The sequence below is a fragment of the Phyllostomus discolor genome, chromosome X (assembly GCF_004126475.2).
Source record: "Phyllostomus discolor isolate MPI-MPIP mPhyDis1 chromosome X, mPhyDis1.pri.v3, whole genome shotgun sequence".
Classification (NCBI taxonomy): domain Eukaryota; kingdom Metazoa; phylum Chordata; class Mammalia; order Chiroptera; family Phyllostomidae; genus Phyllostomus; species Phyllostomus discolor.
In genome coordinates this window covers 85,923,047-85,940,270 of record NC_050198.1, presented here as the reverse complement: position 1 = coordinate 85,940,270, position 17,224 = coordinate 85,923,047, and the positions used below count along the sequence as shown (strand labels likewise).

The window sequence follows — 17,224 nt, the reverse complement described above, 5'->3', positions numbered from 1 at the left end:
GGGGCCCCTCCCCCACAAACAGCATCACAATGCAGCGACATGGGTTGCCCTAGTCTGGTGAACACCTAAGGCTCTGCCAATTACTACATAACAGGCATGCTAAGACCAAAAAAAAAAAAAATGGCCCAAATGAAAGGACAATTCAAAGCTCCAGAAAAAACACAACTAAGTGATGAAGACTTAGCCAACTTATCAGATACACAGTTCAAAACTGGTTATCAGGATGCTCCAGGAACTCACTCGGTACTTCAACAACATAAAAAAGACCCATGCAGCAATGAGGGTTGCATTTTGTGAAATACAGAAAAATCTACAGGGAACCAACAGTGATGGGAAGGAAACCAGCACTCAAATCAACGGTTTGGAGCAGAAGGAAGAAAGAAACATTCAACCAGAACAGAATGAAGAAACAAGAACTCAAAAAAAAAAATGAGAAGAGGCTTAGGAACCTCCAGGGCATTTTTAAATGTTCAACATCAGAATCATAGTGGTGCCAGAAGAAGAAAAGAAAGACCAAGAAATTGAAAACTTTTTTGAACAAATAATGAAGGAGAACTTCCCCAATCTGGCAAAGGAAATAGATTTCCACTAAGTCCAGGAAGCTCAGAGAGTCCCAAAGAAGTTGAACCCAAGGAGAAACACACAAGGCACATCATAATTACATTAGCCAACATTAAAGATAACAAGAGAATCTTAAAAGCAGTTAGAGAAAAGGAGACAGTTACCTACACAGGAGTTCCCATTAGACTATCAGCTGATTTCTCAAAAGAAACCTTACAGGGAAGAAGGGGCTGGAAAGAAGTATTCCAAGTCATGAAAGGCAAGGACCTACATCCAAGATTACTCTATCCAGCAAAGCTTTCATTTAGAATGGAAGGGTAGATAAAGTGCTTCCCAGATAAGGTCAAGTTAAAGGAGTTCATCATCACCAAACCCTTATTTTATGAAATGTTAAAGGGACTCATCTAAGAAAAAGAAGATCAAAACTATGAACAGTAAAATGACAACAGACTCAGAGCTATTAACAACTGAACCTAAATAAAAAAAAAAAAACTAAATGAACAACTAGAGCAGGAACGTAATCACAGAAATGGAGATACATGGAGGGTTATCAGTAGGGGAGTGAGAGTGGGAGGGGGAGAGAGGGACAAAAGGTACAGAGAATAAGTAGCATAAATGGTAGGTAGAAAATAGACGGGGGAGGTTAAGAATAGTATAGGAAATGTAGAAGCCAAAGAACTTATATGTATGACTCATGGACATGAACTAAAGGGGAGGGGATGTGGGTGGGAGGGGGTGTGCAGGGCAGAGGGGAATAAAGGGGGGAATGAGACAACTATAATAGAATAATCAATAAAATATATTTAAAAGATTTTCTCTTTGTCTTTCAGCATTTTTACTATAATTTTTTCTTTGTGTGGATCTTCTTGCATTTATTTCTATTCAGAGTTCATTAAGCTTCTTGGATGTATAAATTAATGCATTCTCAAGTTTTGGAAATTTTTAATCATTCTTTTTCCAACTATTTTTCTTCATTTTCTCTTTCCTTTTCTTTTGGTACTCTCACCATGTACATGTTGTTGTGCTTATAGATGTCCCACATTTCTCTAAGGTTCATTCATTTTTTCATTTTTTTCCTGTTTTTTTTTCCAGATTGCATTATCTCTCAGTCTATCATTAGGTTTATTGATAGTTTCTTCTGTCAGTTGAGCTCTAGCATTGAGTACCTCTAGTGAAATTTTAAATTTAAATCATTGTACTTTTTAACTCCAGATTTTCCATTTGGTTCTTTTAAATAATTTCTTTCTACTGATATTCTCTATTTGATTTGATGTGGTCATACCTTCTTTAATTCTTTAGGCATGGTTTCCTTTTGTCCCTAAAACACATTTCTAATGACTACTTTGAAATTTTTGTTAAATTTGACATTTTTTTCATGTTCACAGACCATTTTTGTTGTTTCCCCATCCCAACCCATTCATGGGCCACACACTCCTATTTCTTTGCATGTCAGATTTTTTTGAAAATTATACACTTTATACAATTTTAGGTTTAGCAACTGTGAATACTGATTCCATTCCCCCCTCTCTGGGATTTGTTTTTGTTGTTGTTTGTATTTATTTAATAAACTGGTTAAACTACATTAGTGAAGTCTGTTTGCCCCACAGTGTATAAACTCTGATGTCACTCTTCAGAGGGCACAGCCTTAGTTGTGCACATCGTCACCATGAAATGACAGTGGGTGGACAAATGGCTCTCTCACTGATTTCTCTGTTAAGCTGTCTGTCCCCATTTAGTCTCAAACCCACCTATTAGGCTTCACAAATTTCTAGCTAATAGTTCTAATGTACTTGACAGTTCCCTGGGGCATAAATTGCTCTGCTCTCTAATCTAATAAGTTCAGTCAGGGATAGTTTGTTTTTATTTAAATTTTATTTTTCAATTACAGTTTGCAGTCAGTATTATTTTGTATTAGTTTCAGGTGTACAGCATAGTGGTTAGATAATCATATACTTTACAAACTGATCCTCCCGATATTTCAATTTCCCATCTGGCACCAAACATATTTATTACAATATTATTGAGTATATTCCCTGTCCTGTGCTCTACATCCCCATAACTATTCTGTCACTACCAATTTGCACTTCTTAATCCCTTCTCCTTTCTCACCCAGACCCCTCCTGTGCAGCAGCCACCAGTCTGTTCTCTGTATCTATGAGTCTGTTTCTATTTTGTTTGTTCTTTTATTTTGTTCTTTAGATTCCACATGTAAGTGAAATCATATGGTATTTGTTTTTCTCTGACTGATGTATTTCACTGAGTGTAATACCCTCTAGGTCCATTCATGCTGTTGTAAATGGAAAGATTTCATTATTTTATATCACTGAATAATATTTCACTGTATATATGTACCAACACTTCTTTATCCATTTGTCTATTTGGGTTGTCTATTTGGGGGCATTTGGGTTGTTTCCATATCTTGGCTATTGTAAATAATGCTACCATAAACATAGGGGTGCATATAGTTTTTTAAATAAATTTGTGGGGTTTTAAAAAATTTTTTTTAATTTATTTATTTTTAGAGAGGTAAGGGAGGGAGAAAGACAGAGAGAGAGAGAGAAACATCAATGTGCAGTTGCTGGGGGTCATGGCCTGTAACCCAGGCATGTACCCTGACTGGGAATCGAACCGGCAACACTTTGGTTTGCAGCCTGCGCTCAATCCACTGAGCTACGCCAGCCAGGGCAGGGTGCATATAGTTTTTATTTATTTATTTATTTATTTATTTATTTATTTATTTATTTATTTACAGAGAGAGGGAAAGGGAGAGAGAAAGAAAGGGAGAGAAACATCAATTGGTTGCCTCTCACACATGCCCAAACCAGGGACAAGACCTGCAACCTAGGCATGTGCCTTCACTGGGAATCCAACTGGCACCCTTTTGCTTTGCAGGACGTCTTCCAACCAACTGAGTCCATCAGTCAGGGTGTGTCTATTCTTTTGAATTAATGTCTTGGGTTTCTTTGCAAAGATAACCAGAAGTGGAATAGGCTGGGTCAAAAGGCAGTTCCATCTTTAGTTGTTTGAGGAAACTCCATACTGTTTTCCACAGTGGCTAAACCAGTCTGCATTCCTACCAACAGTGCACTAGGGTTCCCTTTTCTCTACAACTTCTCCAGTACTTACTGTTTGTTGATTTGTTTATGATGGACATTCTGGCCGATGTAAGTGGTGTCTCATTGTGGTTTTAATTTGCATCTCTCTGATGGCTGGTGATGCTGAACATCCTTTCATATGTCTTTTGGTCACCTGTCCTCTGCAGAAGTGTCTGCTCAGCTCCTTTCCCCATGTTTCAATTGTTTTGTCTTATTTTTTAAATTGAGTTGAATGAGTTCTTTATAAATTTTTAATATTAACTCCTTATCAGATGTATCATTGGTGAATATATTTTCCCATTCTGTAGATTGTATTTTTATTTTGTTTAGGGTTTCTTTTGCTGTGCAAAAACTTTTTAGTTTGCTCTCGTTCTATTTGTTTATTTTTCTTTTATTTCCCTTACCAGAGGAGCTATATCAGAAAAGATATTGCTAAAAGAAATGTCAGAGATCTTATAGGCAGGGGTAATTTTTGAGACCAGTCTTTGAGGTTTGTTCTGACCCTTCTTAGCACTTCTTAGCTGTCTTTCCCTGATTATCTCTAGTGAGTACCTAGCCTATAGTTTAGCTTGTTGCTTTTAAGTAAGAGGAGCTACCAGCCTTCTCTTGTTTACCACCCAAATCTTCATTGTTTTTACAAGAGCCCTTAGGCTTACTTTTTCCCACACTCTTTTTAAACTAAAACCAGTTATTTTGGGGAAAGCTTCAGTGCTCTTTGTTCCTATGGACTGTCTTTTCCCTTGAGCAAAATCTTTGAGCTACTGGTCTGGGTGCTAAGCAAAGCCGAAACCTCTGGTCTTCTCTGCTTGCCTCTCCAGCACAGAATTGCTACCTCCATATTTTCAGCCTGCCACTCTTGTGGTAGATTCTCCTCTCTATGCGTGGGGATTGAGTGAAGAAGGAAGCCTCGAACCTCTCTGTCACTAAAGTCCTTGCCTGGACTTTAGGTTCTTCAGCTCAGAGTTGAAGATGAGATGTGCTAGTGAGATATTGTGTCCTTGGATTGGGAAGTGAGGGGAGAAAGAGGCCTGTCTTCTTGGCCACACTTACCTGGACTAGAGCTTGTGGCAATCTTAGCTTGGAAGAAAGAAGAGTAGGAGATAGCAGGTCATGGCTCAAATGCCTGAACTCTCTCTGTTCTAAGTTTTAGAATATTTTCTTGAATAAATGTTTTTTTTCATGTATCATATAACATGAAGACAATTTCTAGAGATTTTAAATGGTTGTTTTTATGGTTTCCATCAGCTATGCTTGTTTTCATGGGAAATGGGTCCATGGAACATCTTCATGCCACCATCCTGAAAGTAAAATTCCTTACTACTTTCTTTTAAACCCTTTTGTGCTACTCCTTAATCTCAGCATATACTTTTTACCACTTTTATATTTTCTCAGTTTATAATTCTGTCACCTGGAAGCTTTGTAACCCAAGGTAATTTACTTATTCCTAAATCATAATTGCTTCACTTATAAAGTGAGGATAAAACCACTTACCTTGCCGGGTTAGTATGAGGATTAAATGAAATAATGTATTCATAGTCCATGGCATAAAGCACAAAGTAGTTGTTGCTCCCTATTTCTCCTTTATTCATCTTATACCAGCTACTAGCCAGTTTTCAGGGAAAAAATGTGGTATTTCAAATATACATAGAACAGAGATAAAATAAAGTACACCCATGAACCCACCATTTAGTTTAAGAGACAAATTATAGGTGCAATTGGAGTCCTGTGTATACTCTCCAATATTTCCTGCTCCTCCCTCCATCTCAGAGGGAACCACGGTCCTGAATATGTTTCCATCATTTCCAAGAATGTTTTCATACTTTGCTAATTATCTTTAATAAATCAAAAATGGTTCAAGTGTGTTTTTCCTGTGATGGCTGCATAAACATTCTGTGTGTATAAGGACAAATTTCTTAACACCAATAAAAAGAGATCTCTCATGTTAGCTTCCCATTTCTACAAGCACATCATTTTCCTTTTAGTCTAAAAGCATCAATTATGGACAACTATCAGAAAGAAATGGTATACCTCAAACAGCAGCCTTTTGTAGTATTTAGAGAGCTTTCTGTGTTCATTCTGTGTGCTAAAATGTTACTGACTGAATGTACCCATATTATGAATTTAATTTTATAAATAATAAAGATTCATTCAAACTTTATGATTTAAAGTTTGTTACATTTGTTAATTTAAAATCCTCAAGTTTTGGAGGAATTCTACACTGTTTGCTTGATTTTGGTTAGTGATGTTTTTTGAGACTTACACTACACCTTGAAACAGTGTAAGACTCACTGGAGTCCAATAGAACTAAATTTTTATCGTACTGGTTGATTTACATGTAAGGGATAAAAATCCAATGAAAATTCTTGGGGGTTTTCTCAGATGTGCTTTCAATATAATCTCAGCTATTTTACATGCATCTTTAATTTATGCTGACATAGTAGAAATGAGAGCAGTTGAATTAAATTCACAAAAAATTCAGATGAAAATCCTCTGTTGGATGAAAGTTTCAGCTGAAATAAGGACATTGGTGGATTTCTGTCCTTTCCCTGATGAAGCAGTAGATGCTTACGAGCAGAAAAATCACTCTGAGCCTGAGCAGACCAGTCAGTTGAACGGCTTGCTCTTGACCTGCAGGTGGCAGTATCATACCAGAGATGTGTGTCGCAATTGGCACTGAGAAGGCAAGCAGCCTTAATATTGCATGATTGCATGTTGTTGCATTGTAAAAAGTGCAGTAATGTATTATCTGAATTTGGATATATAAGCAGACTCCAGTTTTGGTGTATCCTCAGATTTACATATATTTGAATGACTGCCCCAATCTTTTGCTATCCCCTGGGTGAGGTCGTTTGGGATTTCCCCTCTCTCTCCCCTCTGGCTTGCTACTGTAGCTCATGTTTCTCCCTTACAAAAACACCCACTTCCCTCCCTTGATTCAGTGTGGTATTCATTCTTTTCACAAGAGAGAGTGACCTGGCATTATAAGAGAGGAGGAGAGAGTTAGTGCTAAGACAGATGTAGACCTTAGCCTCTATTGCAGTAACTACCACAAACACCACGATGTACATTTCCTCTTGTTAGTTATATTCACTCTCTGTGACTACTGTTGTCAGCAGTAGAGACTATGGTAAAAACCCAAAGTTGTATGCTTGCTTTGGGGACAAAGAGCACAGGAAAAATTCTGAGACTAAGTTCTGTTCTATTTCTGTCTTTGAAGAACCAGGGAAGGGAGAAGATGCGACTGAACACAAAACAAAAAGTGGTGTGGGTGAAAAAAAAAAGGAGCAAACAGCCTCGTCTCTGGGACTAGATAAATGAAAAACAGATAATAGATATCCATCCCACCCAACTGAGCGGCATCCTTGGAATTTTCCACTGGCCAGAGGCCAGGGCCTCTCAGCTCCTCATGCCTTACCTCCCCTTTCCAGGCCACAGTGATTCCCATGAAAGCCTGGTGGGGAGGGGAAATAAATATCTGATTATTTTCTAGCTGTTCTAGGTAGAGTTATCATTATTCAAAGTACCAATCTATGTAAAGATTCCACAGAAACACAGTTACATGAGATGGTTAAGCTCTGTGGTAATATTTTAATGTAAGAGTTTTCCAGCTCAATCCAGAATTTACCCAAGCCCTAGGCACCATGAATTGTATGAGATAAATGTATGTTGAGTTTCAAATAGCATTTACATATTAAGAAATAACTCTGTTTGTTATATCACATATACAAAACATATTAAGCTTGAAAAACAAGACTTAACTCACATTTCAAACAGCTGTATAAAATTAAAAACTGCCTTTTTAAAGACAGATTATTCTCTGGTATAATAATATAGAGGGTGGGGCAAAAGTAGGTTTACAGTTTCATATGGAAAATAATATAACTAATGAATAATAATACAAGAATAAACTCTGTGTTTCATGGTCTCACAACTATAAACCTTTTGCCCCAGCCTGTATATATATTTTTGTATAACAATATTATTTTGTATAATGAAATTTATTGGCCAATTAAAATGTATCTTTTAGGATCTATTTATCATAATGGACAGGTACTTTAAAAGATAGTTCTTTTGTTGCACTAGTAAAATGTTCTTTCCTTTTTTAAATATTATTTTTCAATTACAGTAATAAAATATTCTTTTCTTTTAAATAACCAGTGGTCTCATGTTATACTGAAAAATTAAAAAACTCCTATAATATTTTATAGGCCTGAAAGTTAGAATGCTGCATGGGAAGTAATAACAGCACACACTATAGCATTTGCTTTTACTTGTTGTATCCTTTGTATCAATTAGAGTAGAATGTTGAGGATGTGGGCAGTTATTTAGTCATGGAAAGAAAAAAATAAGACTTGTGAACAATGTTGAAAAAATTAGGAAAATGATTTCTGTAAAGTACATTTCTACTCAAATGCAGTCTCTAAATTTGAGTTATTTTCCTAAGTATATTTTATATGCGATGAATTTTTAAACCTCTCTGTACACTTCATGCTCTTGATTGGAAATTAAATATCAATTGAATTTCCACTAAGCTGGTAATCCCAGGTTAATGGTAGTTTTTTAAAATGAGATTTTATCATGGTATAATATTTGCCTTGGAATAATGATAATAGTAATAAAAATGTTCCTAACTGTAGTATGTAATGACTACTGTAAACTGTATAAAATACTTTCCTATACAAAGACAGTGTTATGTCATGGAAAGACCTGAGGTTTTGACTTCACACTTGGGTACAAACCCCAACTTAGCCATGTTCTTGCTGTCACCATTCCTGAGATTTAAGTTTTCATTTGTAAAATGAGGATAACACCTGTGTTGAAACATGAATATTAAGCAAGAAAAAAAGGCATGCAAAGATCTTAGCAGGAAACAGTAGTTTTACAAACCCCAAGTATTTAATCTTCACAATTTTAGTAGAAAGTAGATTTTATCTCTGTTTAACGGATGAGCTAGTTGAGGATAGGTCGCTGATCCAGGATCACCAAATCTGTTTTATGACTGCAAATCCTGGGCACTTTCCTCCCTTCAGCTGCTTCTGGAGCAAGATTACAGAAACTGCTAAAATAGCATCAATTATTAGATGTGACCACTCAGATGTGATCTACCTTTCCTTAAGGCAGCGATTCTCAGCCCTTTTCCCATCTGACATACATGCGATACTCAAGACTTCTGGGACATTAGCTGAAACTCTATTCTTTTCTCGTCTGCTAAAAAGCCCAAGGAGGAAGAGTATATATTAATAGGGATAACTTGCAACCCATCCCATTCCCGACACTCCTAGTATTTAATGACAACAAGTTTCATTGAACACATTTCACAACTTATTACAGTGCACCACAGTTAGGACCAACAGCATAAAATGTGTTCTAGGGAGAATAAGTATGTCACTTTACAGTTGAGGGTTTTTGTTGGAGAGTGATGAAAAAGATTGGTGTGGGTAGTAGGAGACTAAAAAGTTAGGACCCGATCTCATAGGCAATCAGAGGTTCTTGAGTAGGGAAGCAATGGGATTAGAATGGTTGCCTGCGGGATGGTTCAGATGTGAAAAAAAAAAAAAAAAAACAACTGGAAGCCAAGAGACCAGTTGGTTTACTGAAGTGAACCAGATAAAAGGGCCTGAACTGAGGTAGCAGCAGTGGGAATGGAAAGGAATAAACAGATACAAGAAGACTTGTGACTGACAGGATATGCATGGGCAAGTAAAGAGGTAAAGGGGTCAAGTGATAGGCAGAAGTTTCAAATGCTGTCATTTAGACAGTAGGTATTCTTCTCCAATTACATTTTATAAAAATGTAAGCCCTGGCTGGCATAGCTCAGTGGATTGAGTGCGGGCTGGGAACCAAAGTGTCCCAGGTTCGATTCCCAGCCAGGGTACATGCCTGGGTTGCAGGCCATACCCCCCAGCAACCGCACATTGATGTTTCTCTCTCTCTCTCTATCTCCCTCCCTTCCCTCTCTAAAAATAAGTAAATAAAATCTTAAAAAAATGTATATTAGAATGATCTTGCAGACTCAGAACTCAACATTCTATTCATGGAAAAGACACAATGCACAGGATGCTAAAGGACAGAGAAAGCACAAGCTCAGAATAAGGCATTTACAGGACATAGTTAATAAACTATTTATACAGACTTCTTTATTTTTAACCAAGTCATTTGGGTAGCTTGCTATACTGGTTTCAGATCCTAGGTTAAGTGACTTTGTAATTTTAGTCAGACAAAGATGCTGCTATCTGAATTTAGGACTTAATTCTGAAACATTACAACTGGGTGCCCTGGTGATACAGAGCACTTGGTAAGTTGCTGCCCTTGGCATCTGACCAGTCAATAATTAGAATGTTTGAAGTTACTAAGAAAATATTTTTTAAACCTGACATTGAGGTGATCTGATACCCATAGGTGCAGGATCCTTAAGGGCAGGAAGTTTTGTTTTGTTTATAGCAGTATCCCCAGCAGAGAATGGAGCTTATTGCTTGGTAGATGCAATAATTGTTGGATGAGTAAATGAATGTCTGGCTCACCATTGTAGCCCCAAGTTCTGTATGCAATGCTAATTGCATAGAGGAACTGAATAAAGGTTTATTGAATGGAGTTAAAATGAATTGGACAGCATTTGAATTAGTAAAACAAAATTTTACTTAGTTTTATGTTATGTGAAATACAGTAAAATAATGTTCAGTTAATATTTTTAATAGAATATTAAGCAGTAACAGAACTGTATTTGTTCTTTTGCTAGTGATGACCTGAAGCAATTTATGGAAAATCAAGGTGCATCCAGCCCAGGTATACTCATTTTAACAACAAGCCTCAGCAAACCATTCATGCGACTAGAGAAGTATGTTACACTCTTGCAAGAGTTGGAACGACATATGGAGGTAAAAGAAAGAGAGCTTTTTAAAAATATATGAATATTTTTAATTGTTAAAAATGTTTTTCTTATATTGACTCAAAATTTACCTCTTAACTTTAATTTTTTAAATGTTTTATTGTTTTTCTATTACACTTGTCCCAATTTTTCCTCCTTTGTCCTCCTCCACCCATTTTATCCTCCACTCCCACAGTCCATCCCCACACTGTTGTCTGTGTCCATGGGTCATTCATACATGTTCTTTGATTACTCCCTTCCCCTTCTTTCGATCAGTATTCCCCTTTCTTCTCCCCTCTAGTTACTGTCAGACTGTTTCATGTTTCCATGCCTCTGGTTCTGTTTTGCTCATTAGTTTGTTTTTGTTCATTAGCTTCCTCTTACAGGTGAGATCATATAGTATTTGTGTACAAAGTACGGGTCTCTACTCTTGGAGGAAGCTGCCAGTTTGCCTTCAGACTAGCTTTGCTGGGGAGTTCAGAAAAAGCCTTAGTTTCCAAATTTACTTTGTCCAGTCTTCCTTCTTCCCAGACCTTTAGTTTTTTTTCTTTTAATGCAACAAAATAAGAAAGAAGCACTCTTTTTCTCTTTCCTTTGAAGGTTCTTTGCTTTTTAAACATTTTTATTTATCTTTTCCAGCTTTATTGAAGTATGATGAACAAATAAAAATTGTATCTATTGGGTTATACAGCATGATTTTTAAGGTGTATAATGTGATGATTTTATGCACACACACACACACACACACACATACACACATTGTGGAATGATTACCACAATCAGATTAATTAACACATCCATCACCTCATACAGTTACCTTTTTTTATAGTGAGAACACTTCAGACCTACTCTCTTAGCAAAAGCATACAATGCAATGTTACAAACTATGATCACCATGAACTTATTCATCTTATAACAGAAAGATCCCCACCCTTTACTATTAAATATTCATGATCTTCTACCTCCTCCTCTTCTTCTAGCCTTCATCCTGTTGCTTCACTCAAATCTCTGCTAACTTGTTGACTTAAGTTTTCTTCTGCCCTTTCATCTTCATCTGTAAATGGTGGTTCAATCAAAATTGTCCAAGAAAACTTTTGTTCTGATATATGAACCAACTTTATTGTGAGGTATAGATAGGAATATTTATCTCCAGAACATTGTAGGCATTCAGCTGCCTGACTCTGGCTTATCATGGAAGATTCTGGTATTTCCTTAAAGATTAATAAATGAGTCCAATATTAGTTTATTTCTTTATGCATCCATACATGTACTTCAAGGTCCCCTCACATTTTTGTTTATAACCTTACAATTAATTTCCCACAACTATAGCATAGCCACAATGTTTTCTAGATATTAAGACTTCAATGAGGCCTGATAATTGAATTTTTTACTAAGAGCCCAGGTACTCTTTTTAAAAAAACAAATAACAGGGATACTTTCTTAAGCCGGACTTGCCTGATCAAACATGGAGCTTAAGGTGTGGTTGGGGAGGCTGCAGTTACCCTACTTGCTCTTCCTGTGTCTGGGGAAAGGTTTTGAGGTTTATAAGGTTTGATTATCTTTAAAGAAAATAGTTGCACACAGCTGGTTTTGTCAGCATTTATAAGGATTGAAAGCAGGTACTCTGAAAAAAACTATATTCTCAGGTTATTTGACCTGCCAAAAAGCTGGAGGCAGTGGGGAGCTAGTGAGTAAAGCCTGCTGGAATGAAATTTCAGTTAGGGCTTGGGAAGGTATTGACCTCTGGATGCCTTTCTAAAAGCTAAACCAGTTCACTGAACCGTTTGAGGTTTGCCCCTCCTTGCTTATCACAAAAACCAGAAACTAGTGGCCTTAGTTTCTGTTACTGCTCAGTGGTGAACTATGAATATACACTTAATTTGGGGAGAAAATTCCTCAAATGCTCCTACTGCCTAGATCCTCTATCTTGGCCTTCCTTATATCAGAGCGCATTTCTACTCCTGCCTCATTTGTTGTTGGTCACCTGCTTTTGGCTGCCTTCCATTTCCCACCATCAGATATACACACCCTTAGCACTAGTTCACCACCTACAAGACACTTGATCCAGCTTTCTAATTGTTTAGCATGACTGCTAGCTAATTGAAGAGTAGAGCCCGAACTTCACAGTTACCAGCTGATTTGGGTAAGGATAAATTTAACTATAAAATAATACAATCTTTCCTTTTATAAGCAATACTGTTCTTCTCTTGGATCAGACCTCTAGTCTGTTTAGGTTTATATCTATCACCCAGAGCTGGTTGAGCAGCAGATTTTGTCATTCTATTACTCCAGCTGAATTCCAAATGTTAGGCACACATATACCCCAAGGTTAGATATACACCTATGCCTCATATATCCCCATATAGGTATACATATACCCCTAAGAACCTCTACTTTCTCTTCATAAACAGTTACGGAGACATGCATTTCTGAAAGCCATTTTTGGACCTGTCTGCTTTTGGGGGTTCTAAATACCATGGAATTGCAGACCGTATGTAATCTTTGCTTAAGAAGGAGCATGTAGTATAAAACCTGGAATTTTTCCCATTTGCCATTTTGAGTCTGCTGAAAGAAAATGGAGGCATTTTAGGAGATGAGATTGGATTGATTTTTGCCTAAACATCACTCTGTTTCCATAATTTCCTATCTCTTGTCATGTGCTAATAATGTGACTTAATAATGACTCCAAATAATTATTACTTATTAGCAGCAAAAAAAGAAATGGGGATTTTTGCCTCAATAACCACACCTAGTATGTTGTTACCAAATATAATGATGCATTTCAAACTGTCTTAATTTATTTGTTATTTCATACTATTTTTTGAAATTAATTTTTTATTGTTCAGTCACAGTTGTCCTGCCTTTTCCCCCATTGCTCCCCCTACCCCATCCCCCACTCCCTTAATCACTTAATAATTGGAAGTGCTGAGATTCCAAATGCCCAAATGCTGTTTTATTTTTTAATTTTTAAATTAGAATACATTAAAATTGACTTTTTTCTTTTGGTGCACAGTTCTATGACTTTTAATACATGTATAGATTTATGTTACCACCACCACAGTTGAGATACAGAACCACTTCATCATCCCTCAAAATTTCATCTTTCTGTCTCCTTGCAGCCACACCCTCCTCCCACCCCAAACATTCTGGCCACTGCTGATTTGTTCTCCTTTAATATTGTTTTCAAATATATTTCTTTAATAGGATACACATCCAGATCATCAGGATATTCTGAAAGCAATCATAGCATTCAAAACTCTCATGGTAAGTGACGCTCTAAAATTATAATTCTCCATTTTGTATGCTTTGTTCCTAAAAGAGTAATTTTTTATGTAATGTTTCTTTCCTTATGTAAAGGTCTTTAGAGTGGAAACAATAAGCTCTAGTGACAGTATCATTGTGATTGTTTCTTTTAATTTTGTCTTCAAAAAATCATGCTTACCTAAGAAAGGTTGCCAGGCAGAGGGTATAAAGTACTCACATTTGAAGTCTCTGCCACTTTAAGCATTTCTGTGTAGGTGGGGGGTTTCCTTTAGTCTCTTTATCTTTACCCCCATGTTGCTCAGCTTATGTTGGTGCAACTTGTCATTCACTGATTGACATCAATATTGGATTCATTTACTTATGCCAAAAAGTGTAAGTTTATTCTTTACATGTGAAAAAGAAATCCTTCATCACATACAAAAGAAAAAATCTACTAAAATACAACTGCTTTACATAGGTTGCTATAAAAAGTACCTGTAATCTTGTGTCTTGAGAATGATGGTTAATGTCTTCTTGAACCAAATGACGTAAAACCACTTGGTGGCATTTTAGGAAGAAGGAAAAAAACATTATTTTGGGCAATTGACTAAGTTTAGCTTCAATGTAAACATCTCTGTAGCATTCTAAGTGATTGGATCAATATTTAGTTATTGATTTTTGCTGTAAGGTTGTGATGTAACATTCACCATCATTTCATTTTTATTGTTGCTGAGAAAGATCAGTACATGATGTGTCTATGGTTACACAGCAAATTGAAGACTAGAGTTAGGAATTAGGTTAAAATTTCTGTCATAGGTCAAAAACAGTCTAATGTTGGCAGTTTTGCATGGTTCAACACACGAAACCCATGGCATTTATTATCATTTGTGTCCCTTTTATTTTTCTATGTAAATTGAATTTTAAAATGCCTCTTTTTTAAAACTATTTCTATCTAGTCATTGTATGTGTATATTGTAAAGATTGATTTGATGGTGATAGTGTATTTATTCATCATATTGATACTTCAAAATATGTGTGTAGAATGAATTTATTTCATCAAGTTTCCATTTAGCTGAAAGAGACAGCAGAGATTTTATTGTAAACACATCCCTCAAAATATAACATTCATTAGGAAATAGTGGCATAATTAACCATATGCTACTTTCATATTCAGTTTGGAATGAATACTGTTGAACTACTTTAAGACAACCTCACACTTTCTGAAGCAGTGGGGTGTGTGTGTGTATGGTATTCATAGCCACATATTGTTTCTTGGTTTGGATTTTCAATTTGTATTCATGAAATTCAGTTGTATCTCTTTTTTCTAATTCTTTTAGGAATAAAAAGTAATTTAATGTTTTAATAGAATTTATTTTTAGTCCCTAAACAAAGTATAGGGCAGTACATATGTTTTGTTATAAGGTCAATTTTAATATACTGTGGTATAAAGAATTAAATTTTCTCTCTTTCCATAACTTCTGGAGTCACTTTTAAAAAATTAAGATGTTATTTGATTGGAAACTGAGGATATGTTAGAAAAAGAAAATTGCTTTGTAACTAAAGCACTATATTTATGCAGATAAACAAGATTGAGAGGACCTAGAACAGTCACACCAACCAGAAGATCTGAATCTACCAGTTGCACTTCTGGTTTTGTTCAATGTGATTTGGCTACTTTTTTTCCCATACTCTTTGTGGGGAAGAGGAAACAAGTTCTTTCCACCATTTTATATTATTTTGGTAAAATAAAAAGTAGCTTCCTCACAAAACTTTTGGGGGCTCAAGGCTAGAGGTTTAGAGTAGTGGATCTTTCTGTTTGTCAAGATATTGGTGATGAGATTCATGGGGAATAGGGACTCAGTGGAAGTCTATGAGAGTCAAAAGCCACATCTTACTTTGGTCCTGTTTTAGGTCAATTTCATAAGAATTCATATTCCTTTGCTTTGATTCTGTAGGGACAGTGTCAAGATCTAAGAAAGAGAAAACAGCTGGAGTTGCAGATACTTTCTGAACCTATTCAGGCATGGGAAGGGGAGGATATTAAAACCTTGGGAAATGTGATTTTTATGTCACAAGTAATGGTGCAGTACGGAACATGTGAGGTAAGATGATTCAAATTTCAACACCATTTTTTCCATCTTTCACATTTTTCTTCCTTTATTTTTTCTTCCATCAAGGTCAAGTGCTTGAACATTCAAACAAACTGAGAACTGGTTTTTTTCCAGCACTGCTATGTGCTGTTAAAGATGGGAAGGAAGAACATACAATGATCCCTGCCTTCAAAGAACCCCTTAAGAACAGATTAAAACATAAGCTACAAGTAGAAAACAAACCAAAATAGTCAATACCTGTTTGTGCAATCTCAACAGTAGATTCTACTGAAGTTCAGAGAAGGAAGAGAGCAAGAAGATTTTATGTAGCTAAGACATAAGGAGGAAGGGCATGAAGAGAAGAGGGGAGGATTTTGTAAGGTAGAGGTCATTCTTATTTCAGAAGAGAACAAGAACACAACCTTTTTTCTACATGACATCGAGGAATCCATCCTAATAAGAGCAGAGGAAGCATGTTAGGCAGAGTAAAAGAAAATTGATGGAGTCAGATAGGGTCAGGTTATGAAGAACCTTGGATGTCAGGCAAGTGTAGTTCAGACTGATGCAGCAAGCAATAGACATCTATGAGTCCTGAGTAGTAGAGAAACACAGTGAAAGGGGTGTTTAATCTGACAACTGCATATGTCAGGTAAACTGGAGGGGATGGGAATAGAAACAGAAAGGGCAGCTGAACTGGAAAGTGATTAGTACCCCCAACAAAGGTAGTGGCAGAGAGAATGAAATTTAAGGAGCAAATGTGAGACATGTTTAGAATGGAAAATCTATAGGAAGTGGTGACCTATGGGCTAGAGGAGATGACAAATGTAATTTTACACCTATTAACTTTCAAGTGACTGTAGGTATCCAAGTGGAGATCTAGGCAGCTGTTAAAACAGTACAGATACGTGAGTAGAAGGTCAGAGTAAGAGGAAGAGATTTAGATGTCCCTGACAGATGGACCTTCCTAGGAAGTAAATTTCCAGAGAGAAGCAGAGAGCTGAAGATGGATTATATCTTTTAGGAAGAGGGTAGAGTAGGGGAGGAAGGTTGATTATATCAACAGGTATGATTTATCAGGTGTTAAAGTCATCTTCCCCCTCTCAAAACATCTTCCTATGCTCCCTGATAGGTCTCTGTCAGAGATTCATTACATTTAAAATGTAGCTACCCTGGGGGGAGGTTAATGTAGAGAGTTTATATATTAGACTTTCACACCCTAGGATAAACCTCTTTGGTGAAGGAAGGAGAAATGGTGCCACAAAGAAAAGACAAAAAGAAAGATAGAGGAGAACTGGGGGAGTGTGGTGTCATGGAAATTCTAGGAGGAGCATTTGAAAATGGTCAGCCTGCTGAGTGCTACAAAAGGTTCA

At 36.5% G+C, this 17,224-nt stretch overlaps 1 protein-coding gene across 3 annotated transcripts in view; it reads left to right on the top strand.

Annotated features, from left to right (window-relative positions):
• ARHGEF6 (Rac/Cdc42 guanine nucleotide exchange factor 6) overlaps positions 1-17,224 on the top strand; it is a 145,870-nt gene that overhangs the window by 102,824 nt on the left and 25,822 nt on the right. For all 3 annotated transcript variants that reach the window (XM_036016948.1, XM_028523142.2, XM_036016949.1), the window contains 3 exons: positions 10,393-10,531; positions 13,726-13,785; positions 15,720-15,866. In XM_036016948.1, coding sequence (XP_035872841.1) covers positions 10,393-10,531; positions 13,726-13,785; positions 15,720-15,866 — 346 coding nt within the window. The remainder of the gene's footprint in view (positions 1-10,392; positions 10,532-13,725; positions 13,786-15,719; positions 15,867-17,224) is intronic.